At 38.8% G+C, this 27088-nt stretch overlaps 1 protein-coding gene across 6 annotated transcripts in view; it reads left to right on the top strand.

Moving 5' to 3' along the window:
* HIPK1 (homeodomain interacting protein kinase 1) overlaps window positions 1–27088 on the top strand; it is a 53803-nt gene that overhangs the window by 21927 nt on the left and 4788 nt on the right. For 2 of the 6 annotated variants that reach the window (XM_025288057.2, XM_025288054.2), the window contains exons 4-14: window positions 8619–8738; window positions 9534–9620; window positions 10549–10733; window positions 11073–11235; window positions 12030–12255; window positions 16854–16975; window positions 17919–18053; window positions 20649–20791; window positions 21191–21373; window positions 21850–22056; window positions 23676–23917. In XM_025288057.2, the coding sequence (XP_025143842.1) occupies window positions 8619–8738; window positions 9534–9620; window positions 10549–10733; window positions 11073–11235; window positions 12030–12255; window positions 16854–16975; window positions 17919–18053; window positions 20649–20791; window positions 21191–21373; window positions 21850–22056; window positions 23676–23917 (1813 nt within the window). Of the gene's footprint in view, window positions 1–8618; window positions 8739–9533; window positions 9621–10548; window positions 10734–11072; window positions 11236–12029; window positions 12256–16853; window positions 16976–17918; window positions 18054–20648; window positions 20792–21190; window positions 21374–21849; window positions 22057–23675; window positions 23918–25924; window positions 26056–26761; window positions 26867–27088 lie in introns of all 6 variants that reach the window. The other 4 variants (XM_025288060.2, XM_044944531.1, XM_044944530.1 and 1 more) reach the window with 4 other exon arrangements.

Raw genomic sequence — 27088 nt, 5'->3', positions numbered from 1 at the left:
AGGTCTCTGTAACATAGGATTTAGGAGGGAAGTCATTAAGAGTTGAAAGTTACTTTAATAAATGATCTGTGTTTCAGAATAGACAAGCTTTAGAAGATATGCTGCAGCTTCCTAAGAAACTGGTCCTAAAGGGAGAAGTTTTGCTATGGAATAAAATTGTGAATTCTCATTTCTTGTTCTTTCAAAAAGCCAGTTCTAACTACTATGCTGTGAGCTCTTTGAGGGCAGAGATTGCTTGATTCTACCAGTGTATCCTCAACTGCTAACATTGTATCTGGGACACAGTAGATACACGAGGTTTTGTTTTGTTGTTTTCTGGATTTTTTTTTTTTTTTTTTAGAAATGAATGGTTATTTTGAATTTCTAATAGGAAAAAGAGTAAAATAGTGTTTTCCCTTATTCAACCTAGATCCATTTTAGAGTAGATGTAGCATTTACCAATTTCTAAAAATTTGGCTCTCTGGACTTGTCTCTGTTGCTGTTTGTTTTTTTCCATCACTGAGTCCTGTCCGACACTTTGCAGCCCCGTGGACTGTCGCCCGCCAGTTTCCTGTGTCCTCCACTGTCCCCTCCACTGTTTGCTCAGAGTCACGTCCATTGAGTTGGCGATGCTGTCTAACCATCTTATCCTCTGCTGCCTCCTTCTCTGTTGGCCTTCAGTCTTTCCTGTTATCAGAGTCTGACATAAACAATGAGTTGCTCATTTGATAAATAACCAGTTAAGTTGAGTTTTGTAATTTTTAATTTTTCAGTCTTTCATCCACCTTATAACCAGGAGCCATCTTCCTTATTTTAACAACCACAAATAAGTGTGAGGGAGATTAAATGATGGAAAACCACCATTAGTTGAACCAATTCACTAATTCTCTCCTTTAGGTTTTAAACTCTTTTGAGAATCTGGTGTGAATCTTCTCAGGAAAATATGTACACAGTGTCTTATATATAAAGTTAGGGAATTCATGGACCCCCTGATTAAGAAACCTTGCTCCAAGCAATTATAGCCTCCAAAGTGCCATCCCTAGGCCAGCTGTTTTGTGGCATCTCTTCAAACTTAGTAAACAGATTATATTGTAATGTTCCTAGGAAGTGGAACCAAATAAAATTAGATCTAGAAGCTAAGGTACAGTGGGGGCTTATCATGTAAAGTAATGATCTGGTGGTTTTGAGAATTTTTGCCTGGTGTATAGATTGAAACTATGGGTAGTAGGAGAAAGTTGTTTTTCCCATGCTGAATAATGGATAAATCGGATGTTGTTGTTGTAGAGCAGGATTGGGGATAGTTTATCTTGAGGTATCTTTGCTTGTACAAAGATTCATGAGGCAGGATCTTTATTTCTACAGCTGAGGTTTTTTTAAACAACTTTATTGGGATATAATTCACATACCATATAATTCAGCCATTTAAAGTGTACAACTCAGTGGTCTTCAGTGTGTTCACAGGGTTGTGAACCATCACCACAATCAGTTTGGAACATTTTCAGGACTGTAAAATGAAACCCAGTACTTATTAGCAGTCAGTACCCATTGTCTGCTAACTGCCCCACCACTACCACCTAGGGACTCCTTTCAGTCTCTTTAGAGTTGCCCCTTCTAGTATATTTTATTCATACAATATGTGGTCTTTTGTGACGGGCTTCTTTTACTTAGCATGATGTTTTTCATTTGCTGTTGCATGTATCAGAACTTGATTACTTTTTATGGCTGGTTAGTGTTTCATTGTGTGTGTGTATATGTGTCTTTATAAATATATTAATATATATATACCACATTTTTAATGTGTTCATCTGTTGATGGACACTTGGGTTGTTACCACCTTTTGGCTGTCATGAATAATGGTGCTATGTATCAGTTCAGTTCAGTTGCTCAGTTGTGTCCGATTCTTTGTGACACCATGGACCCTGTGCCAGGCTTCCCTGTCTATCATCAACTCCCAGAGCTTGCTCAGACTTATGTCCATCAAGTTGGTGATGCCATCCAACCAACCATCTCATCCTCTGTCGTCCCCTTCTCTTCCTGCCTTAAACAAATGTTTAAGTCCCTGTTTTCAATTCCTTTGGGTATTAAAGGGGGTTCCCTGGTGGCTCAGCAATAAAGAATCTGTCTATAATGCAGAAGACCCAGGTTCAATCCCTGGAGAAGGGAATGGCAACACACTCCAGTACTCTTGCCTGGAGAATTCCATGGGCAGAGGAGCCTGGTGGGCTGCAGTCCTGGGGTTGCAAAGAGTTGGACACAACTGAGTGACTAACACTTTGACTTTTTCTGGGTGTAAAGCTAAAAGTATTGTGTTGGCTAACAAGTTCATTCAAGTTTTTCTGTAACATCTTACAGAACTTTTTGGCCAACCCAATAGAATTGCTGGGTTATATGGTAATTCTATGTTTAAGTTTTTGAGGAACCAACAAACTTCTTTCCACAGTGGTTACACCATTTTACATTCCTACCAGCAATGTTCCAGTTTCCCCATCCTTCCTCATTGTCAAGGCTGGTTATTTTCTTTCTTTTTTTAAAAAAATAATAGCCATTCTTATGGATATGTTGTGATATCTCTTTGGGGTTTTGATTTGTATTTCTCTAAATGATTAGTGGTGATGAGCATTGTTTTATGTGCTTATTGGGCATCTATATATCCTCTTTGGAGAAGCCTATTCAAGTCCACTGCCCATTTTTGGATTTTTGTTGTTATTGAGCTACAGGAGTTCTTTCTGTATTCTTATTATTAATCCCTTATCAAATAAATGATTTCCACATACTCTACTATTCCATGTGGTTGTCTTTTCACTCAGTTGATAGTGTTTACCCACAAGTTTTAAATTTTGATGAAGTCAGTTTTCCTTTTATTGCTTATACTTGTGGTATCATATCTAATAAATCATTGGCAAATCAATTTAAGCTTTTTTCCTATGTTTTCTTCAAATAGTTTATAGTTTTAGCTCGTACATTTAGGTTTTTGAGTCATTTTAAGTTTTGAATATTGGGTGAGGAAAGTATCCAGTTTCAATTTTTTGCACGTGGGTTTTCTGTTATCTCAATACTGTTTTCTAAAAGACGTCTTTCCCCAAGAATTGTCTGGGCATTCTTGTCAAAAATCAGTTGACCATAAATAAATGCAATGATTTATTTCTGAATTGTTGGTTCTTTTCCATTGACCTATATCCTGTATCTGTCCTTATGCCAGTACCATACCATTTTGATTACTATAGTTTGGTAGTCAGCTTTCTTTCTTTCTTTTTTTTAAATTGAAGTGTAGTTGATTTGCAATGTTGTGTTAGTTTCAAGTGTACAGCAGAGTGATTCCTGTGTGTGTGTGTACTTTTTTTTCCACATTCTTTTCTATTATAGGTTATTATAAGATAATAGATATAGTTCCCTGTATGGGATATCTGTTAATCCCAAACTCCTAATTCATCCCTCTCATCCCATTTTCCCCTTTGGTAACCATAAGTTTGTTTTCTATGTCATTGAGTCTATTTCTGCTTTGTAAATAAGCTCATATGTGTCATATTTTAGATTCCACATGTAAGTGACATCATTTGTATTTGTCTTTGTCTGGTGGCAGTCAGTTTTTAAAACAGTGAGTCCTCAGGTGGTGGTGATTTAGTTGCTAAGTGGTGTCCAACTCTTGTGGTCCCATAGTCTGTAGCCTGCCAGGCTCCTCTGTCCATGGGATTTTCCAGGCAAGAATACTGGAGTGGGTTGCCATTTCCTTTTCCAGGGGATCTTCACCACCCAGGAATTGAATCTGGGTATCCTACATTGCAGGCAGATTCTTTACTGACTGAGCTATGAGTGAATCCTCTAACTGTTCTTTTTAAGATTGGTCTGGCTATTCAGGGTCCCTTGAAATTCAAAATGAATTTTAGGGTGGGTTTTTCTGTTTTTGTCCCAAGAAAGTTATTTATTTATTTTTTTAGGGATTGCTTGAATCTGAAGATGACTTTTGGAAGTATCACCATCTTAACAATACTGGCTTCTGATCCATAAACATGATCAGGTTTATTTACGTTTTCTTTAGCAGTGTTCTGTAATTTTCAGAGTTCAAGTTTTTTTACTTCTTTTGTTAAATTTACTTCTAAGTATTCTTTTTTTGATGCTATAGTGAATAGAATTATTAATTTTATTTTCAGTTGTTCAGTGGTTGTGTATAGAAATGCAGTGAATTTTGTAATCTTGTATTCTGCACCCTTCTTGAACTCTTTTTCTAATGACTCTAATTCTGATAGTTTTTGTGATGAATTCCTTACAGTTTTCTAACTAGAAGATCGTGTCATCTGCAAATAAATTTTCCATTTTCCCTTCCAATCTGGATTCCTTTCTTCCCCTTGCCTGGCTGCTTTGCACTGAACCACACTAGTACAGTGTTGAATAGAAATAGCAAGAGTTGGTTTTCTTGTCTTGTTCCTGATTTTAAGGGGAAAGCAGTCTTTCATTGTTAAGTATGATACCAGCTGTGGCGTTTTTGGAAATGCTCAAGTTGAGGTTTTACAGCAAATGTTTGTGAGTCTTAAAGTCAAATGTGTGTACCCTCTCCAGATATTAGTTAATAGCATCAACTTTGTTGGGAACATTTCAATTGTTTAAAATAACAAATGACAGTAACACTTTCTATTTACATAAAGGTGGGGCTCTTGTTGCTTTATTTTAAGCTATGTGAAAAGCAGATCTGTATGATAGTTCCTTTTCTACTTTAACAGGTATTAAAATTTTTTAATTTTGTAAGTGCATCATTGTAGAAAAATTAGAAAAGATGCAGTGAGCCAAGAGACAAAAATTTCATGCTTTAGTAGTTCTACACCTCCAAGGTAACCTGTTACATTTTGGTATATTTTATATTTATTTACACATTTAATTGTTAATTTTCTTTATACATTTATTGAGTACCTACTTTGTATCACAGGTGCTCTGATTACGTGGGACATAGCACTGAATAAAACATCCTTGCCCTCGTGGAGCCTATATATTGGTGATGGGAAATAGACGTTAATAATTACACAAATAATTAAATAGGACAATTGAGATAAATTCTATGAAGGAAAGCGTAGTTTTGCAGTGTCACACATGCATCGCCTGACCATCTGTGTCCTAATGCCTCTTGAGTATAGTCAGTTTTTTCCTACTGCTATTACCCTAGTCTAGTCTGTCTCCATCATGTACGTGGGCTACTGGACAACCTCCCTTTATCTCCTCTGGCCTCCCTCCAGTCTTTTTTCCAGAGTGATTTTTTTCAGAACACCAATTTGATGATCCCACTCCTCTGCTCTTTTAGTGGTTTCCTGTCACTTAGAATAAAGGGCTAAATTCTTAATATGGCCTCTGAGCCCCTCCGTGGGTTGTTCCTCCCCTTCTTCTTTCCCTTTCTGGATTTGCTCTCACACCACTTCTTGCTTTTCTTGCTCTAGACCCTCTGGCATTATTTTCGCACGGGTTAAGAGTGTTTCCTTCTAGCACAGGCCCTCATGCATACTGTTCTCTTAGTTAGGAAAGCTTCTCCACCACTCATTTATTTCATTTAGTCAGTCCCTGCTCATTTATTAGCCAAAGTGTCATTTCCTCAAGGACCTTATCCTCACCAAGCCTCCATCTTGGGTAGGTTCCTTTTGTAGAAGCCTATTTATTTTCTTCAAGATACCTGTTCAGTTTGTATTATACATCAGTGTCTGTTTCCTTCACTTGACTGCAGGGTCTATGAGGGCAGAAGCCATGTTTATTTTAAAAATCATTGTCTGGCTCAGTAAGTACTTACTGAAAGAATGAATGAGGGAATATGTGCTGCATATAGTTATGTTTCAAATATAAACGGATATAGAGGAACATACACACTGTGTTTATCAAATCTAAGATACCATTGGTTGAGAGACGCACTACTTTTCTGTACCTCTAAGAAAGAATGCTTTCAATTAAACCATGATTTATCATGGCTATCAGTTGTTAACACATATCCTCATGCAATTGCAATTGCAAAGATGTTGATGTGAAAAAACATGCCTCTTAGAATCAGGGAAGTGTAATTTAAGTGAGGTTATATTTAATTTGTAATCTGCTTTTTCATTTAGGATGTTATGAAATATCTTTCTTACAATGTCAATAAATATACTTCTATCATTCAAAATGTCTGCATAGTATTTAATTGTACAGATTTTACCCTGGATGTTACATAATATTTCACCCTTTGTGTATGCAAAAGAAGTTCACATTTAAAGTGTTCCTATTCACATGTCCCACAGACTCAGGGTAATATCCTGCTGTCTAAAATTGTCTTGTGATAGCTAGCAGGCCAGGTTTGCCCTGTAGATTGATCTCTGCTTTATACTCTTAAAAAATTGTTGAGGACCCCCAAACAGCTCTGTTTACATAGCTTATGTCTATAAATATACATTGCATTAATAATTAAAACTGAAGTTTTTGGGGAGGAGAGATGAGAAGATATCCTTGCTTACAAGTTTCTAATTTCATCATTAAATATAGCCATTCTCATATGGAGTATGTGTGCTCAGTCACTCGGTTGTCTCTTTTCTGCCCTATGGACTGTAGCCCACCAGGCTCCTGTGTCGATGAGATTCTCCAGGGAAGAATAACGGAGTGGGTTGCCATTTTCCTACTTCAGGGAATCTTCTTGACCCAGGATTGAACCCTTATTTCTTGTGTCTCCTGTATTGGCAGATGGATTCTTTACCTGTAGCACCAAACGGGAAGCTCTTGGAGGTGTTCGGTTCAGTTCAGTCACTCAGTCGTGTCCAACTCTTTGCAACCCCATGAACCGCAGCACGCCAGGCCTCCCTGTCCATCACCAAAACCCATGTCCATTGAATTGGTGATGCCATCCAACCATCTCATCCTCTGTCGTCCCCTTCTCCTGCCCTCAATCTTTCCCAGCATCAGGGTCTTTTCTAGTGAGTCAGCTCTTCGCCTCAGGTGGCCAAAGTATTGGAGTTTCAGCTTCAACATCAGTCCTTCCAGTGAACACCCAGGACTGATCTCCTTTAGGATGGCCTGGTTGGAACTCCTTGCAGTCCAAGGGACTCTCAAGAGTCTTCTCCAACACCACAGTTCAAAAGCATCAATTCTTCTGTGCTCAGCTTTCTTTATAGTCCAACTCACATCCATACATGACTACTGGAAAAACCATAGCCTTGACTAGATGGACCTTTGTTGGCAAAGTAATGTCTCTGCTTTTTAATGTGCTGTCTAGGTTGGTCATAACTTTCCTTCCAAGAAGTAAGCATCTTAATTTCATGGCTGCAGTCACCATCTGCAGTGATTTTGGAGCCCAGAAAAATAAAGTCTGCCACTGTTTCCACTGTTTCTCCATCTATTTGCCATGAAGTGATGGGACTGGATGCCTTCTTAGTTTTCTGAATATTGAGCTTTAAGCCAACTTTTTCACTGTCCTCTTTGACTTTCATCAAGAGGCTCTTTAGTTCTTCTTCACTTTCTGCCATAAGGGTGGTGTCATCTGCATATCTGAGGGGTGGGGGGAATGTAAAAAAAAACAAACCTATTATTTTCCTTTCAATTGGTTAAGTGAAAGTCACTCAGTCGTGTCCAACTCTTTGTAACCCCATGGACTATATATAGTTCGTGGAGTTCTCCAGGTCAGAATACTGGAGTGGGTAGCCTTTCCCTTCTCCAGGGGATCCTCCCAACCCAGGGATCGAACCCAGATCTTCCACATTGCAGGTAGATTCTTTACCAACTGAGCCGCATGGGAAAGGAGCAAATTGCCTTGTGGGATAGAGAGAATTGTGAAAGTAAAGACAGGTGTGGACAATAAAACTAGGAAACTTTTAAAGCACAAGACTATACAAGCACATGTCTCATTAGCCATTGGAGCAATGACATCATCACACATCACTTCTGGAACTCTCTACTGTATACCCATGAGAAAGAAATGAAAAAGACAAATAACTTCTTAGTACTATTATGAAAATAGTTTCTATTTCATAGACTCCTAAATAGATATTGGGGACCCCTCAGTGTTCCCCAGACCACACTTTGAGAACTGCTAGCCTAGTTCAAAGTAGTTGTTGAATAAATAGTGAATGAATGAGCATAGTACCTGCCCTTTATTGATGTGGGAATAGAGAAACTGAATTAAGTGCTTAATTTTATGGTATGAGAGAGAAACTGTGTGGCAGTGTAGGGACAATTGACTAGGGACTATTGACTGGAGCTAGAGTTAGAGCTAGAGGTAGCTAAGGAAGAAAGAGGCTTATAGAAATTTTTTCCTGATCTTGTGAATCTGATAATGTACCAACAAACAACCTTGGTAATCCATGAAATAGTTTGTTGAAAACTTTCTGTTCTGTCCTAGAAATATCTTTTTTTGAGCTCTGTATCAGAAGTCTACAGGAAACCAAAAAGGGTCACACAGAAAATTTTCAAAACTGAGTTTTCCTTGTAAATAACAGGTGTAGTGGCAAGAAAGTTACTGAATAAATACTTGGGAATAATATATGTATTTACAGATAAATTTCCTTTGTATTGATCAAATAGTTAATTTCTTTGTGGTACCTATCTTTTTTTTTTTTTGACTAGAGCTAGTAATATTTTAGTGTGAAAGTTTTTAATAATTTCCCTTTTCACTCCAAATCAATGTTTTGATAATTTTGACATTTCAGATTCGTTACATCTCACAAACACAAGGCCTGCCAGCTGAATATCTTCTCAGTGCCGGGACAAAAACTACTAGGTTTTTCAACAGAGATCCTAATCTGGGGTACCCGCTATGGAGACTTAAGGTCTGACTTTTATTGTTCTATACTACTCATTCCTGTACTCCTTAATCTCAATTTGAATTCAAAGTTTAGTTATTAAATTGAGGTGAAGGAGGGTGGGCAGTGAGAATGTATATTTGCAGGAGGAAGTACTTCGAGAAATTATTTCATTGTATCCATATGCCTTATCCTCAGTTAAAAAAAAACAAAACAAAACATTAAATTCCAGTACAGTTGGCTGAGATTATTTTATATATTTGAATCAGCAGCTAAGAAGAGGGTATGGAGAGTAGTGCTTACTTATCATTGAGTGATAGGAAGAACTAGAATAATTTAGTAGTGGTTTTTTTTGTTTGTTTGTTTTTTTAGTGAATTCTCAATAAATACGATACAACAGCATAATTTTATAACTGCCCATATTAAGACCTTACCTATTTTCTTGAAAACATTGAAATGTGAGTAATTTAATTAATCCAGTAGTACTCTGTGTCTCTGAATCTTTTGAATAGTTAGCATTTGAAATATTGTTTCATTTGAAAGTAGTGTTTAGAAAAAAATGGCTGTGTCTGTTCTTAACCGACATTCTTCAGGAACTGTGCTACATCATTGGTTGCACATTTATTTTATCACTGTTGAAAGGGAGGCCAGGTATCAAGGTCCCATCTCTACTGGAAGATTTCCTGGTTGTAAATTACTTTCATGTTTGTGACCTCTGGTTGGGAAGATGATGATACTTGTTTCTTTGTAATCTGGCTTTAATTTAGAATAAAGTGTGGAAATATCATACGGATGGAATTTTTTAAAAACTGTATTTTGTAGACACCTGAAGAACATGAACTGGAAACTGGGATCAAGTCAAAAGAAGCTCGAAAGTACATTTTTAATTGTTTAGATGATATGGCTCAGGTGAGTATGGAATGTTTCAGAAAGTCAGACATTTGTGTATCTCCTTAATCAGAGATACACTTCCATTAGTTATATTAAAGATAGATTCAGTTTATCATCATCTAGTGGGGTTTTTTTTTTCATTTTTAACATAAACACATTAATATTCTGCCATATATTAAAAGAATGATTGAATCCTAGCAAAGGATATTTTTAGAATTATTTCTCCTTTGCTTTTGCTTAACTAGTCTTGATGCATGTCAGTATTTTGAAATATTATTTATGAAGGTTTCTTTCTTGTCCATTTTCTCTACTGAATAAATAGTTCCTGCATTAAAAACTGCATTTATTTAGGGCTTTTATTCCAAACTCTGTTTAATCACATACTGTCTCATTTTATCTTTTCAGCAATAGAAACTTGTATTTAAGTAATAACAGTCATTTTTGTTTAATCTCTTTTATACAGATTTTGAATGAAAAGAGCTTATTCATCTTTGTTCTACCAATGAACTGTACCAAATTGAATGTTTTAGTATAAGAGCTTCCATTGTGAAAAAATTTCATCAGGTGTTTCTCTTAAGGTCTATCTATCTATCTATTTACATATATTTGTATTTATATATAAAGCATACATTGGTAAAGAATCTGCCTGCCATGCAGGAAACCAGGGTTTGATTCCCAGAAGTTCCTCTGGAGAAGGGAATGGCAATCCACTCCAGTATTCTTGCCTGGAGAATTCCATGGACAGAGAAGCCTGGTGGGCTACAGTCCGTGGGGTCGCAAAGAGTCGGACACGACTGAGCGACTCTCACACACACACACACACACACACACAAAGCATACATATTAATATTACATATGTATAAATATATATACACAACACAGATGTTAAATGTCAGCGTTAAAGGTTAAGTAATGAACTGTAGTATTTCTAAATTTTCCTTGGAAGGTGAACATGTCTACAGACTTAGAGGGAACAGATATGTTGGCAGAGAAGGCGGATCGAAGAGAATACATTGATCTGTTAAAAAAAATGCTAACAATTGATGCAGATAAGAGAATTACTCCTCTGAAAACTCTTAACCACCAGTTTGTGACAATGACTCACCTTCTGGATTTTCCGCATAGCAATCAGTGAGTATAGTGTGGTCTGGGGCATTTTGTCATGATGTAGTTCTCTGTTGATATACACTCAACAGGTTCTCTGTTTATCTTACAGCTAAATGGAAGTATCACATGAGCAATGGCTTTGGTACTTGCATATTTGGCTCAATGATGGTTTTTCTTCTCATTGAAAAGTCATGAGATTAAAAATTACATGTGTGTTTTTCCTCTTTATGGTTATAAAAATGCTTGATTCATTTTCTCTGAAAGTACTCAGGAGGGAAAAACATTGATCGTATTTATCTTGAGTTATTTGCTACCTTCTTAAATCAGAGATTTATTTCATTGACTTTTTAATCTCTTTTTCAGTGTTAAGTCTTGTTTCCAGAACATGGAGATCTGCAAACGGAGGGTCCACATGTATGATACAGTGAGTCAGATCAAGAGTCCCTTCACCACACATGTTGCCCCGAATACAAGCACAAATCTAACTATGAGCTTCAGCAACCAACTCAATACAGTGCACAATCAGGTATTCAGTAAATGATTTTGGAAACTCAGAACCTAAGTGGGGTAAAACCTAGTAAGAGTACAGGGTGAGGTAAAGAAACCAGTCTTTGCTTTGATGGTCGCTTCATAAGAAGTTTCAGACTGGTAGAACCTACTGGTCACGTGCTGACAGTCTTAGTGCAGTCAAATAAGTGGGACCTGGCTTCTTTAGTTATTATTGCTGTTCATGTACTGACTTCAGCCAAATGACTCTCTCTTTGTTAGAAAGTTTCATTACATGTATAAAAAGGTGTTTTCAGTAATTTTTTTTTTTTAATGCTGTATATTAGGTCCTCAGAATTTACTTATCTGATAAACTGGAATCTTGTCCTGCCCACCAACCACTGATCGACTCTTTGTTTCTATGAATTCCATTAATTAAGAGTGGTTTTGCATTTGTTTGCCAAACAGTGATATTTACATTTAAGTTTGTTTCTGAAGACATTAAGTTTCCTAATTTCTTAGCTAGTTCTACCTTTTAAATGGAAGAGCATATGAAATTCTGTGAGCTCTCATATCCAGTAACTTTTTACAAAGAAGGAAAAGATAGGGGTTTATTTATATAGCTTCAACTAGAGCAGAACTGTTTTTTATTCTTGGTTTTTTTATTTTCCAACTTTATAATTGACCTTAAGTTTAGAGATAGGAAGAACTTCTTAAGTGGAGAGTTATTTCAAAGACAGTTAGCATTACATTTTTAAACTTTGTTCCTAATTTTCTGGATAGATTCTGTGTATGTGAAAATGTTTATACCGGTTGTAATCCTTTTATTTTTAGGCCAGTGTTCTAGCTTCCAGTTCTACTGCAGCAGCTGCTACTCTTTCTCTGGCTAATTCTGACGTCTCCCTGCTAAACTACCAGTCAGCTTTGTACCCATCATCTGCAGCACCCGTTCCTGGTGTCGCCCAGCAGGGTGTTTCCTTGCAGCCTGGAACTACCCAGATTTGTACTCAGACAGATCCATTCCAGCAAACATTTATAGTATGTCCACCTGCTTTTCAAAGTAAGTGGGGAAACTCTTGTATTATCTATATCAGACCTACCTGCTTTAGGCAGCTCCTCATTAGGTATCTCTTTGCTTAGTTTTGATCTTTGATAGATTTAAACTCAGTCTCTGATAACGAAGATAACTGAAGAAGGCTGACCTTTTTTACACTGGTTACTTGTCTAATTATGATACTCTCTGACGCATAGGAGTTCAATTACTGTTTACTTATTTGAATTGCGGAGAAGGCAATGGCACCCCACTCTAGTACTCTTGCCTGGAAAATCCATGGACAGAGGAGCCTGGTAGGCTGCAGTCCATGGGGTTGCTAAGAGTCGGACACGACTGAGCAACTTCACTTTCACTTTTCACTTTCATGCAGTGGAGAAGGAAATGGCAACCCACTCCAGTGTTCTTGCCTGGAGAATCCCAGGGACAGGGGAGCCTGGTGCGCTGCCGTCTATGGGGTCACACAGAGTCGGACACGACTGAAGTGACTTAGCATAGCATAGCATATTTGAATTGCCCGATACTAGTTTTCTTGTACGTTGAGACCTTGTACCAATGTCCTGTATCTGGCATAAACATGTATTTCTCAATGTGCAGAGTATATACATCTTGAAAAAAGTTGTTTGAAACAGAACTGCTGTATACTGAATCATATTTCCTCTATCATTGCATTATAAAATAAAATTAGTATTCCAAATGAAAAAGTAATTTCATTCAAAAATGTAAAACTCATGTTTAAGAATATAGGAATCTCTTAAGTTATATTCAGAAATAAAGATCATTATTGAACTGAAAAATTCTACAAGCTGAGGTATTTGTGTGAGGAAGGCATTATTAAGATTATCTGCTTCAGCTTATAAATTATATTGTTCCTACAAACGCCTATCAACAGGAACAGAGTAGCTGAAGAAGGGAGCTCTCACCCGATGTGTTACAATAAGATTTTGATTTTCACATTTCCATCCTTCCTCATTTTCTCATTGTTGTTCAGTGTTCATTGATCTCATGAACCATTTAAAAAATAATTTAAAAAGTTAAATTATTTTAAGGGTATATTCTGACAACATCTTGACTTTCCCATTAGAAAGTCAGTGTCAGTGTCCTCTGGGAATAAACCTGGATTCAGGCTACTCATAGAAATTCACATAGAAGCAGTTAGCATTTTTATCTTTTTACTTCAGTTACTTATTGACTGTGACTCTCTTGTTTGTTTGGTTTCTGACAGAGTCGGAGCAAGCAGAAGGCAAAGAGGGGCTAGGGGAGACTGAGAGATTACCGGGAGGACAGGAGAGCGATAGCGATGTAAACCAGGGAGAAACCACAGGGCGAGCGGAGGAGCAGATTCAAAATCCGTAAATGCAAATTTAGCCTAATTTACCAAATTATTTTTTGCGTGTGCTTCATAGTAAATTCTGTACTTTGGGTTATCATATGTTGAGTGATTCTTCTACTTAGCAAATAGCCATCTCCTTCCCCATCACCTTTTCCAAAGTGAGTTTCATTGTAACAATTTTCAGATGTGGGACTCTGAAGTTTTCTGCTGCTTCTCAGATGATTTAAGAGATGAGGCAGAAGAACTTTTAGTTCTTTTAACAGAGAAAAATGTAAACAGAAGAGGTAGAAGGGAAAAGTGGTTTAACTGGTTTTGGTATAATTAGGTAAGTATAGCTTTAGAAAATTTTTTCGTATATCAGATCAGATCAGTCACTCAGTCGTGTCCGACTCTTTGCGACCCCATGAATCGCAGCACGCCAGGCCTCCCTGTCCATCACCAACTCCCGGAGTTCACTCAGACTCACGTCCATCGAGTCGGTGATGCCATCCAGCCATCTCATCCTCTGTCGTCCCCTTCTCCTCCTGCCCCCAATCCCTCCCAGCATCAGAGTCTTTTCCAATGAGTCAACTCTTCGCATGAGGTAGCCAAAGTACTGGAGTTTTCGTATATAGGAAGCCTAAATAACCTGAGGAGCTAGATAGAGCAAATTTTAAAATTTCCAAAGGAAAGGGAGTTTTAGAATAAAGTGATGACAGTGTTGAAAACTGATATGTATTACTGCATGTCAGATAATGTTCTAAGTGCTTTTACATGTATTAATGCATCCTCACAACCAACCTTTGGAAGTGGGTAATGTCATTATCCCCAGTTTGTAGATGAGAAAATTGATCATGATTCCCTCATCTGCCCAGTTTTTTTATGACTGGTTAGTGGTAGAACCACAGTTTGAACCCAGGCAGTGAGGCCCATAGTTTATATATGGTGTTATTCTTTACTGCCTTTCAGTATTTAAACTCAAATAGTGGTAAAGAGTTGTCAGTTGATTTGCCAGCCATAGCCATATGCTGGTTTCTGCCCAACAGTCCTCTAGGACAGGTTTGCCGTCTTCTGTTTCACCATCGTCTCTTTTATAAGATGCCTATACTTAGAGGAGAGTAGACCCTCATCATTAGATAGTTTTACTCTTCTTTCTATACTTTCATGGTTTTTTGTTTTAATTTAAAGGGCTGTGTTCAAAAACAAAAATAAAACTTTAATACTTTGAGTTCAGGGCCCAGGGAGAGCCTTCCCAAAGTGCTGCCTTTGGTTAATTCTTTGTTTCCACTTGGGGCTTCCCTGGAAAAGCTAGTTTTAAACTATCTTGACTGCTGTGGCTTAGCCTAAATTACTGTAGCAGTCTAATACTTAGAGTCACATTTGTGGGTCGGTATATAAATACTACTTTCTGTAGTATTCTAGTTGACCAAAATAGATATATATTTTGCTCAGTGTCAACTATTATTCTGTAATTTGTCCTCTTTTATTTCATCATCCTAGGACACAAAGATGAGCTTCTGTAGTGAACATTTCTTTCTAAATTTTGTCTCCTCAGTTCCTAACAATTTGTAGGCTATTATAATAATATAATAATGTAGCTAAGCCATGGGGATATAGACAAGAATTTTGATGTTACCTAGCTTTCTAATTCGGAGAAGGCAATGGCACCCCACTCCAGTACTCTTGCCTGGAATATCCCATGGATGGAGGAGCCTGGTAGGCTACAGTCCATGGGGCCGCTAAGAGTCGGACACGACTGAGCAACTTCACTTTCACTTCTCACTTTCATGCACTGGAGAAGGAAATGGCAACCCACTCCAGTGTTCTTGCCTGGAGAATCCCAGGGACAGAGGAGCCTGGTGGGCTTCTGTCTATGGGATCACACAGAGTCGGACACGACTGATGCAACTTAGCAGCAGCAGCAGCTTTCTAATTAAATAGCATTGCCTTAGGAAGAATGGCTGGTAATTTTTTAAATCTGGATACCTGGATTTGTTTCCTTTTATTTTTATGTAAGTAGCACTTTTTAAAAAGTTATTATTAGAGTATTCTAATTCTTATTTTAGTAGTCTCTTTTACTTTGTACATTTCTGGATTATGTTTTCTTGTATGACAGTTACTAAGTTACTTGAACTACGAAATGGAAAATTGCCAGAAGCAACATATTAGAGTGTATGAGTTGTGCTCATTTGATACCTCCATAGTAAGTTTCAGAGAAACTAGTTGGTGATAGCCCAGAAAGTGTCACTGACAGAGTATTCTAATTAAAATGGCTATATCCTCTCTTTTAACAAAAATGCAAGCTTTAGTGAATTAGAGGCATAATAGAAACTTAAATTCTCTACATAGAAAGCTTTGACAGGATAGGTTTAAAAGAAAGCTTTAAAGGTTCTTTTCTCAAGTCTTAGCAAAAGGTGAAACGATCTTGAGCCTCCTTTTTCCCCAGAATGAGATACTCCTGATTTGTAGAAAACATTTCTTCAGCATGTATGCCCAGAGGATAATGAGTAAAACAGTAATGAGATACGGTCATTGTTTTAAAGGCAACAAAAAGTTCTCAATTTTCTTAGCTTTCCATTAACTACCAAAGAGTCTTCTTAGAAAGCTGTTAGTGATGAGAGCAGATTTCTAAAATAAGTAGTGAAAAGTATTTCTGTAAACCACAATGTCTACTTTTAAAATACTTTTATCCTAGGTATAATTCCTTTAGTTCACATACTGGTTAAGGATAAAATATATGACTAATTTGTGACCTAGGTAATATATTTTTGAGGAGTTGGGTAAAAACATCCCCTTAAAATATTCTAAACAAAAAGATGACTGAGATAATAAATTATTGAGCTTTTTATAATGTTCCTTATCTAACCAAAAGTTATGAAGCCTTTGCTTTTAATAGATTATATTTTTTTAAATGCTCAAGTGTTTTTCTGTCTTTAGTGGATTAAAAGGTGAATGTAACTTACTAAGCAAAGTTGTTTATTTTTGCCTCTACTGTTAATGGGAGTGGAATGAGTATAATGTTTTAAGCTTTGTTGGATAAAAAAAAATTTTAGAATTTCCTGAAAGTAGCCCTCCCCCTATCAAGCATCTTTCTATTGATCTAATCTGAAGGGAACCAAGTCACCCTTTACTTAACTTCTCAGACTTTGGTGAAACTCCTTTGTTTGAAATGTCTAGAACGAAAACCTGGGTGGTGGATTATTTGAACTGAAAAGCTAAAAACCAAAAAGCCCCCAAACAGGTAGTACCCCCCACACCTAGCAAAGCAATATAACTGTGATGTTGCTTTTTACAGCTGGACTACAAGCAACAACAAAACACTCTGGATTCCCTGTGAGGATGGATAATGCAGTGCCAATTGTCCCCCAGGCACCAGCTGCTCAGCCACTGCAGATACAGTCAGGGGTCCTCACACAGGTAAGAGCCGGAGCAGCTTGGACACTCAGTAGTGCTGAAGTTCTCTGAAGCACTGTTGAGAATCAGATATTTGGTCCTAGAAAATGAAATTTGCTTTGACCATAAGATCTTTCTTGGTCATATTCAGTGGACTTAAAATGGAACATCTGTAATGGAATGATGTACTCATTCCTAACACTATTGCAGCTCTGCCATTGTCTTCCTTAGACTTGGAGACTTAAATAGCCAGACTTTGAGAAATTGTCCCCTGAGTAAATTTAATTTTGTAGGATGAAGTTAATCTTTTATCTAGATGCTCTTAAAGTACAACATGTAACAACACTTGAATTCTAAAAGTAAAAGGTTTCCCTTTTGCTCTGTGTCCCCTTTACTCTTTGAGAATTTCATCATAGTTGAGAGGTTGGATCATATCAGGATATCTCTTCAAGTAATACATCCCTTCATTCCTTGTGTTTAACTAGGCTGTAGAAAGTTTTAAAACTTTATACCTGCCATGCAAAATGCAACTAAGGTGATCAAGAAACTCATGAAATATTCCTATAAACAACAGATACTGTATTGTAAATTCTGTATGTAAATGTTTGTGGTCCATGACATATAGCAAATCCTGAAATCCAAAACCCTCATTTTGTGAGCAGGAGGAAGAGAAAGTCTTAATACATGCCGTTAACTGAGTTTTTTAGTAACTCAGTTTCCTGATCCTCTGAATCTGGTCCAAGAAGGATTCCTATATATTTTTTTTGCTTTAGGCCATTGACATTTGACCTAGTTGGCCAATGCTGTGCGGAGTTGGAGGGGAAAGTTGTGTTCGGTACATGAATTTTAAGTGATGTGAAACTACTGCATTTTGTTGGTAATAACTTGGGGGGGGATGAAAACCCTTCTGAATCCAGATAACCTGCCTCGGTGTTTGTTTCACTCACCTGCCTAATCTACGTTTCAGGGAAGCTGTACACCACTAATGGTAGCAACTCTTCACCCTCAAGTAGCCACCATCACACCGCAGTATGCGGTGCCCTTTACTCTGAGCTGCGCAGCCGGCCGGCCGGCGCTGGTTGAACAGACTGCCGCTGTACTGGTAATTCCCCTCACTTGATTGTGTTACTAACGGAGTTTCTTTGGTTTCTTTCTTATTTTTAATTTTTTCCTGTTTGTTTTTGTTCTGTTTTTTTCTGGTTTTCTCATTTTTCAAAAAAGATTTTTTTAACTTAGTCTTTGCAGAGGGCATGGAAGCATGTGCCATCTTGTGGCTGTGTTCTTGCTACATCTTTAATGTCTCATTGTTTTCCTCCCTGACATTTGCTGAAGCACTCACTGTTTGACTCTGGTGTTCAGTGTGACTCTGAAAGAGTCAGATCCTTTGGTTCTTCTTTGCCAGCCTAGTGTGATGAAAGCTCTTGGTGTAGCCTCAGAAGAGCTTCAGCACTGCCATCTGTTCTCTGCCCTATCTTTTACCTTCTGAACCTTAAGAATGAAGGAGGTGGCCTTTAGTTTGGCTCTGCTACAGGTACCTGGATGGCCAAAATTTGAACTCTTTGGCAAGTTAGCTTCCTTCCTTTACCTACTGTTTCAAGCTTCTAAACATTTTGTGCATGTAGAAATGTTTAAGATTCTCTTAATTTATTCACCAGTTGGTATTAACTTTCCCTCCATGAACCTATGAAGATAACTCTTTGCCACTCATGATCATTGGCAGCTTATAGGTTCCATTTAAACATGTTCCCTTTAGAGCCTTTTTAGATCATATTTCATTTGTTGGTTGAAATCAAAAGTGAACTCATTTATAGGTAAATAAATGATTTTACAAATAGGTCTTTATACCAAGGTGAAAATATGATTGAAAAACTTTAAGAATAATATCTTTGTTATCAAAAGTCATGGAGAAAAATTATTAAATACAGCATCAAATGTAGTAGTATGGGTCTTAGAAATTAGAAAACAAACAGATAGAACTTTGAGGTATATTTCAGCATTTGGAACACTAACAGTGATTTTTGGATGTGTTTTGGTTTTAAGGGGTTGTTAGAATTATTTATTTGACGTCCAGCATTTTGTTATTTAAAAATTAAAATCAGATAAGCATTTGAAAACCTATTTGATACTGTTGAATCCTGATATTTCCCCATCTTTCAAAGTGGCTTTAAATTTCTTTTGTTGTTTCTCAAGGACTCATGTGAGTGAAAACACTTTTAGAATATATATTTTGGTTGCTGGGGTTTGTTTGGTTTCCAGTTTAAAAGTCTGTCACCGCCAAAATAATTCCATCATAAACATAAATGCTGAGTATAAGGGAGTCAGCTAAATTTCCAGCTTGGAGTGATCCAAGCCACTGGTTTTAGCTTGCACACCTATAGTTTTGAGGTTGGGAACGGTAGTTGACACTTCTCCTTTGCTGCTTCTCTTAAGTTTGCACTAGTCATTTGCTAAGCTTTGCATATTTTTGCTCTTCCTCTGTCAAAACAGTTCGTCGCTTGGAACGCCAGATTTCTGCCTCACGTTGAAATGTTATTTCTTGCTCTGTATTAAACTACATGCTTTGTCTTGTGCAGGTGTTGGCTTATGGAAAGACGCATGGTGTGACTTAACATACTTCTCTTATTTTCTGTTTTGTTTTGTTTTGAATTCTGCTTATGGTAGCAGACATGTTTGCAGTTTCTCTAATTTGAAGGCTTCTTGTTTGGAACCGGTATTTGTAACAAGTGGATCTGTTACTTGCAGAAATATTTTTAAAACAAGTGTGTTGATGGCCTTGCAGTTTGAAATTCAAGAAACAGAACAATATGTACTCAGACATTGTAGGTGATTGTACTGTAGAATTCAGGTTTAAAAATCAGACTTTAAATCTGTTCCCTTTTTTAAAGGAAATGCCACAATTTTCATAAGAAGTACAGAAAACATATTTGTTGATATCTATTGCAAGTGGCATGGCTTGTTAAAAACTACAAATAATGTATTTTGTTTCAGTGATTAGTTTTTATGTCAAGTTATGTTCTTACAAATTACACATATTTTAGGAAACTACTAAAAACAAAATATGGTACACTCCATCTATTTCTTAAATATTTTTTTATTGCCTTTAAAAAATTCTATCACATGACTATAAATAATGTTAGTTTTCTCTTGCTGGCATAAGCTTGTTTGCCAAAGGATTTTGGCCTTTGGTCATCCACATCTGGCTCCATTTTCCAAGTACTACACTTTTAAAAAGGAACAATTCTTCTCTTTGTTTTATGGGTCGAATTGACCTGATGTCTTTTATCTGATTGGCACTCACATTTTTAAATTCTTATTTTTAATCTCAAGGGAGTTGTCTTAATTCTTTCTAGGGACATTTTTAGACCCTTTGCAAAAATATTACTTCAGCATTTAACAGGAGCTTACCTCTTTACTCTGCAGTGCAGTAGAAACTCTTAACCACAGGGATCTGCCTTTCTTTAATACCCTGGTGGTCAGGTTATGGAGGTGGCTAAGAGAAAGCAATGCATTCTTTTTCCCTGTGTATGAGACTTGTAACCTTGAGCCCCTCTGACCTTCCTTTTTTAATCTCTGCAAGTTAACAATCTACAAGGAACTTCTTTTAAGATACGAATTTTTCTTTCATCTAAAAAAAAGGCAAAAATAAAAAGCCAAGAATGAGTCAAGTCTGGATCTTTTTGTGTGTGTTTCCTTACAGCAGGCTTGGCCTGGAGGAACCCAACAAATTCTCCTGCCTTCCACTTGGCAACAGTTGCCTGGGGTAGCTCTACACAACTCTGTCCAGCCCACTGCAGTGATCCCAGAGGCCATGGGCAGCGGCCAGCAGCTCACAGACTGGAGGCAAGTGCCCTGTGCTCCTCTCTGGGAGATTTACAAGGGCAGGTCCCTTAGGGAAGGGGCTCTTGAAGATTTGGTGAGACAGGAAGAAAATAAGGGAAAGATTTATCTCTGTGAAATCCTTGAAGAAAAGAATCCATATCAGGCTAGGAGATGGAGTTACAAGAAAACTTCGAATACAGGGAAACAGTAGGTTCTAAGTTCAGGAATTGATTTCTTCAGATTTAAAGGAAGTCTTCTACAATTAGAAACCATACAGCGAAAGCCCCCAAAGCTTTATAATCCAGATGCCCAGCCTTAAATAAAAAATATTTATTTGGTTGTTTTCATTGCTTTTTGTACCTATTTGGTCCTAATTTCTGAGTGTTTTCAGCATTCACGCTTCTCTTTCTGTCAATACAGGAATGCCCACTCTCATGGCAACCAGTACAGCACTATCATGCAGCAGCCATCCTTGCTGACGAACCACGTGACATTGGCCACTGCTCAGCCCCTTAATGTTGGCGTTGCCCATGTTGTCAGACAACAACAATCCAGTTCCCTTCCTTCAAAGAAGAATAAACAGTCTGCTCCAGTCTCTTCTAAGTAAGTCTCTGTTAGGGCTGATAGTTAAACTGCCAGTTTGAGAGAGATGTTGCCTGGCATTTAGAGTGTGGAGTATAGACACTTTTGGTATGAAGCAGCAAGAAGCTGCCAAATTGAAAAGAGCTAACCTTTGGGCATGCACACAGAACAGAGGTGTCCTGGTTACACTAATCATTTATTTCTGCTGCTACTTTGAATCCAGCCTGATGGTGGCTGATGTTTTATTTTTTTGCCCACTTTACACAGTGAAATTTAACCACTGGGTAAAAAGGCATACAAAAATAAAATCTATATTCTAATTTTGGTGTTCTTGCCCCTGGAAACTCTGGCTAGAGCAGTTAGTTTATAACTTTTATAGTTAAATATATTGGCTTAATGATTTGGTAAAAAGAAATCAAAGAGTTCTGGGGGTAAGTTATCTATTATAGTTTGGGGGACCCAGCCTGAATGAGCTTTCTTACGACTTTTTGTTGCAGGTCCTCTCTGGATGTTCTGCCATCTCAAGTCTACTCTCTGGTTGGGAGCAGCCCCCTCCGTACCACATCTTCTTATAATTCCCTAGTTCCTGTTCAGGATCAGCATCAGCCAATCATCATTCCAGATACTCCCAGCCCTGCTGTGAGTGTCATCACCATCCGCAGCGACACTGACGAGGAAGAGGACAACAAATACAAACCCAATAGGTAAGACAGGTGAAAGTTTCCCTGGCTCTGTGGCTCCTGCTCTTGGTCTTAGTCTATTGGCTTCAGACTAGTGGCTGTGAAAGGAATGACTGAAAAGGGCTATTTTGGAAGCATGGCCTTTCGTGAGTGAGCCAGAACACTGAAGTTTCCATCACTGAACATTGTCAGGTTTTCTTTAATATTATTTACGTTCATCAGTTAAGTCATTCGTTCAGACACATTTGATGGTTACTCAGGCTACTCTGGCTTAGAATGCACATTATATACTACAGACATGATCCTGTGCTTTTAAGGAACTTCAGAGTCTGAAAACAGATACTGTAACAGAAGCATATAAACAACAGTTGATTGGAACAAGTTGGAAGATATGAGATTATTTGAAATTCATGTAGTTTTTTATGTAAACAGACCTCTTTGGAAGAGGTAGAGCTTTAAGTAGGGCTGCCTTTCCCCCTACTGCTACATGATCATTCAGCTTAAGAATTTAAGTACCAGATTGTTTCCTTTTATCCCAACACCTTAATCCAAGTTTAATTGAGCAGTGAACTAAGAGAGAGTGGATACATTCAAGGACTGTGATCCACACCTCTCTTGGTCTGAGCATAGTCAGTTGCCTTGATTGTTCTGTGTTCTTTTTCATTGGGTTTTTGGTGTTTGGCATATAGAAGAGGTGATAACTAAGTTTTGAGAGTGGTCATTGAACTGATTTGGGGAAGAAAAAAGTAAATTTTCCACTGAGGAACATAATAATGACAAAAATTATATAACCAGCAGGATTGCTTTGACTGGAACAAAGCCTGTAAGGTAGGGATCAGTTTGTGAAGAAACTTTTTTAAAAAAACACCTATAATGAAAAGTTTAGTTAGATACAGTAAGGAACTGCTTATAGTCTAGCTGTTGCTGCTGCTGCTAAGTCGCTTCAGTCGTGTCCGACTCTGTGACCCCATAGACAGCAGCCCACCAGGCTCCCCCGTCCCTGGGATTCTCCAGGCAAGAACACTGGAGTGGGTTGCCATTTCCTTCTCCAGTGCATGAAAGTGAAAAGTGAAAGTGCAGTCACTTAGTCGTGTCCGACTCTTCGCGACCCCATGGACTGGAGCCTACCATGCGCCTCCGTCCATGGATTTTCCAGGCAAGAGTATTGAAGTGGGGTGCCACTGCCTTGTCCGTATAGTCTAGCAGGGTGATATGAAAAAAGGTGGTGTTTGAAGAATACTGTTGAAATTACTGTGAATAGGAATGGCTAAGAGGCAACATAGAATAGTTGTTAAAAGTGTGTACTTTGGAGTCATTCTGTCCTGAGTCTGAATCCTGTCTTCACCACGTACCACTTGCATGACTGCAGTCAAGTTTCTTAATCTCCCTCTGCCTCAGTTTCCTTCTCTGCAAAACGAGGATCAAGTACCTGCTTCATGGAAGTGTTGTGAGGATTCAATGAAATACATGTAGAGTGTAAGAATAGTGCTTGATGCATAAAAAGTATTCAGAAATTTGTTGCCACTACTGTTAATTATTACTATCACATGATTATCATCATTGCTGTTACAGGAGGACTGGATACTAGCAAAGAAACATTGCTATAAGAAGGTTGAATTTTCATGTATTTTTCTTCTCCTCAGCTCTGGCCTGAAGGCAAGGTCTAATGTCATCAGTTACGTCACTGTCAATGATTCTCCAGACTCTGACTCTTCCTTGAGCAGCCCGTATTCCACTGAGACCCTGAGTGCTCTCCGGGGCAATAGTGGGCCCCTTCCGGAGGGGCCTGGCAGAGTCGTGGGAGATGGCCCTGGCACCCGCACCATCATTGTACCTCCACTGAAAACTCAGCTTGGTGACTGCACTGGAGCAACCCAGGCCTCAGGTGAGTATTGTCATGGCTGGAACTGAATCCTCCTTTAATGTGTGTTCCTTAGTACACACATCCCTGTTCGATCCCTGGGTCAGGAAGATCCCCTGGAGAGGCAAATGGCAACCCACTCCAGTATTCTGCCTGGGAAATCCCAGGAACAGAAGTCCATAGGGTTGCAAAGAGACGGGCATGACTGAGCAACTAAACAGCAGCAGCAGCTTGTGCCAGTGGTACAGACTAGCGGTACAGAGTTTCCCAAAATTTACCTCATTCAGAAATTAGTTCCTTGTAATGGGAGATGATTTTTTGCCATCAGTTTTTATCTCCTTGTGTTCATTTTGCTTGGACTAATATAAAAATGAGCTTGGAGTCTCAGAAATGTACTCACCGTTGATGGAAGAAGGTAGATAAGACATATGTTATGGGTGGCATGGAGAATTCGCAGGCAGGTTTTTTTTTTTGCCACAGGTGATTCAAATTTGACAGTCCAGAAATAGGGTAATATTGAATACTGATAATATTAAAAATGATTACAAAAGCTGTTTTGGAAAGCAGTAGGTATTTTAGATCTTTTCTTACCCAGTGGCATAGCAGTGATGCTTTTATGGGTTGTATTATCAACCGAATTACCTCCATCTTTTTTTGTTCTGTGAGATGCTGGGGTTAGGCTTCCTGGTTTATTTATTGGGTAATGAAATGCAAACTGTAATAATAAACCCCAGTTTTCCTGGCTTAACATGATGGAAATTTTCTCCTTATTCACATGAGTCCCCAGTGCTCCTGGTTGGTAGGCCTGCAGTAAGTTAGGGACCAGAGCCTTGGAATCCTCAGTATCCAGTCAGAAGGAAGTGTGGAGCGGGCACACACGGCTGTCACCTCTTCAGCCCCAGAAATAGTGAAAACTCATCACATGGCCCACCTAGAAGCGAGGGGGCCCAGACAACAGTCCTTGTCGAGGCAGCTCTTTTTCAGGGGCAACTTTATACTCTCTTTATAGAGAGGCCTGTGAATTTTTGGCATCAATATAGCCATCCCTTCCATACTTTTATAACTTAGTATTTTACTGTGAATTATAATACTACCAGAGACATAAGCAGGGTTCTAGTTTGAGGGTGACATGTGGTGGTTCTCCTCAGAAGTAGCTGTCCACTGCAGACAGGGCAAACCTTTCTGATGCCAAGCTGTGCTAAGTTGCTTCAGTCATGTCTGACTCTGCAACCCTATGGGCTATAGCCCACGAGCCTCCTCTGTCCTTGGAATTCTCCAGGCAAGAAGACTGGAGTGGGTTGCCATTCCCTCCTCCAAGGGATCTTTCCGATCCAGGGATCGAACCCAGGACTCCTGCATTGGCAGGCGTATTCTTTACCACTAAGCCACTGGGAAATCCCTGAGCAGCATTATTAGGAGCTCTGTCCTGTACTGGGTCCAAAGAAAATAGGATCCTCTGCCAGTCACTGAATATATGCTCCAGTTTTCCTCATGAGGCCACAGAAGGAAGCAAAATTTTGAAAACTGATCATGCTTATATTCAGCTGTAGTTTCTTCGAATTTTAAGACAGTGAATGCCCAACAAGATACAATCTTGTCTTCCTTTAAACCCCTTTGACACCTTAATGTTCCGAAGTATTGCCAGTATCTTACTCAGTTTCACATTGTCATTTCTGTTCTTGTTTAATTCCTTCATACATAAAACCCTAGGCTTCTTGGGAGCAGGGTCTGTTCTTACTTGCGTTTATATTTCTAATAGTACCTTAACACTTTACTGGAGATCAGATACCATTTACTGAAGTGACCCTTCTGAAGACCCTCTTGGAGCTCTGTAGAAAGACAAAAAGAGATAATATAGTTTTTGTTCCTCTGGTGTAAATATAATTGAGGAAATAAGATACACATGCAACCTTAATTCTTGCAAACTTCATATAGACATGGACTGATTAATGTGGTGCCATGTGAGGTTTAGCTCAGTGATACTGAGCCTATGTCTGCTCATAACTAAGGCCTGGCTGACCCTTTTTTTAGGTCTCCTGAGCAGTAAGACCAAGCCAGTGGCTTCAGTGAGTGGGCAGTCATCTGGATGCTGTATCACCCCCACAGGGTACCGAGCTCAACGTGGGGGGACCAGTGCAGCGCAGCCACTCAACCTTAGCCAGGTAAGCTAGGGGCTTACCCTTAGCAGCTAGGGGCTGCTGCTTTCTGTTTGGGATCCCCCCTATTGTTGCTTTCTGGAGAAACCCGCTTCTGGCTGGATTGCTGAATAAAGCCAAATGAAGCACCTTTTGTGTTAAACAGCTTGGTGTTCCATGGCCCGCATCGTATCTGCATGTGCTGTGTCTCTTTATTCCCTCTGTGAGTGAGTTCAGAGTATATGATCCAGGTTTTCCACCAGACCTTCCGAGTCTGTCCTGGGTAATTAGAGAAATGTCTGGAATTTAGAAAGCACCAAGGATGCTTTAGTCCATGCCTAGTTCTGCACTACCACCAGCGTTGAGACCAGATTCTCTTCTTTTATCTCCTGGGTCATAAATAACTTGAGCCTCATACTGTTTACTTGAAGCAAGGGACAGTGAAAAGCTGTCTGTACACTTCATCTACTGGTTCTAGTCTTACATGTTGCTCAAGTCTGGGATTTCGGGCTCTTCTCCCCGCATCTGATCTTCTGATGGGTGGGGAGGGTCCCTACTCTATTTGTGTTCACTTTTTCCTCAGCTAAAATTCTGGTGCTTGTATGAAAGCTACTAGCAGTGAGAAAGTGTAACTGTGAGGGTGTAACTGTGGGTTTGTGTACACGTGTGTGTGTGTGTGAGAGAGAGCACATACAAGTGCAGATGTGCGTTCGAGTTAGTGCATGTGTTTTAGGCACCACAATTCAAGAGGGATGTGAAGAACTTAGAGGAGAACAAAAGAAACAATGGCAAGGAAGAGAGGGTAGGGAAGATTCAAAGTCACTGACGCCAGAATAGGGTGAGTTGAGTCGACAGTTGCTCGCTCGTAGGAGTGGGTAACCCCTGTGAACTCTTGATTTCCCCTTTTCCTCTGTCATACTGGAGAGCAAACTGCTGCTGTTTGGGCTGGGTTAGGATCTGTTCTGCCAGGAGGCAGAGGGATGGATGGCCGCCTTCTGACAGCATTGCCAGTCTGGGAGATCTGTGCTCTGGCAGCCCAGAAGCAGTTTATGTTAGAACC

The sequence above is a fragment of the Bubalus bubalis genome, chromosome 6 (assembly GCF_019923935.1).
Source record: "Bubalus bubalis isolate 160015118507 breed Murrah chromosome 6, NDDB_SH_1, whole genome shotgun sequence".
Lineage (NCBI taxonomy): Eukaryota > Metazoa > Chordata > Mammalia > Artiodactyla > Bovidae > Bubalus > Bubalus bubalis.
Note: the sequence above shows the minus strand (reverse complement) of the source record. Positions and strands in the feature narration are given on the sequence as shown.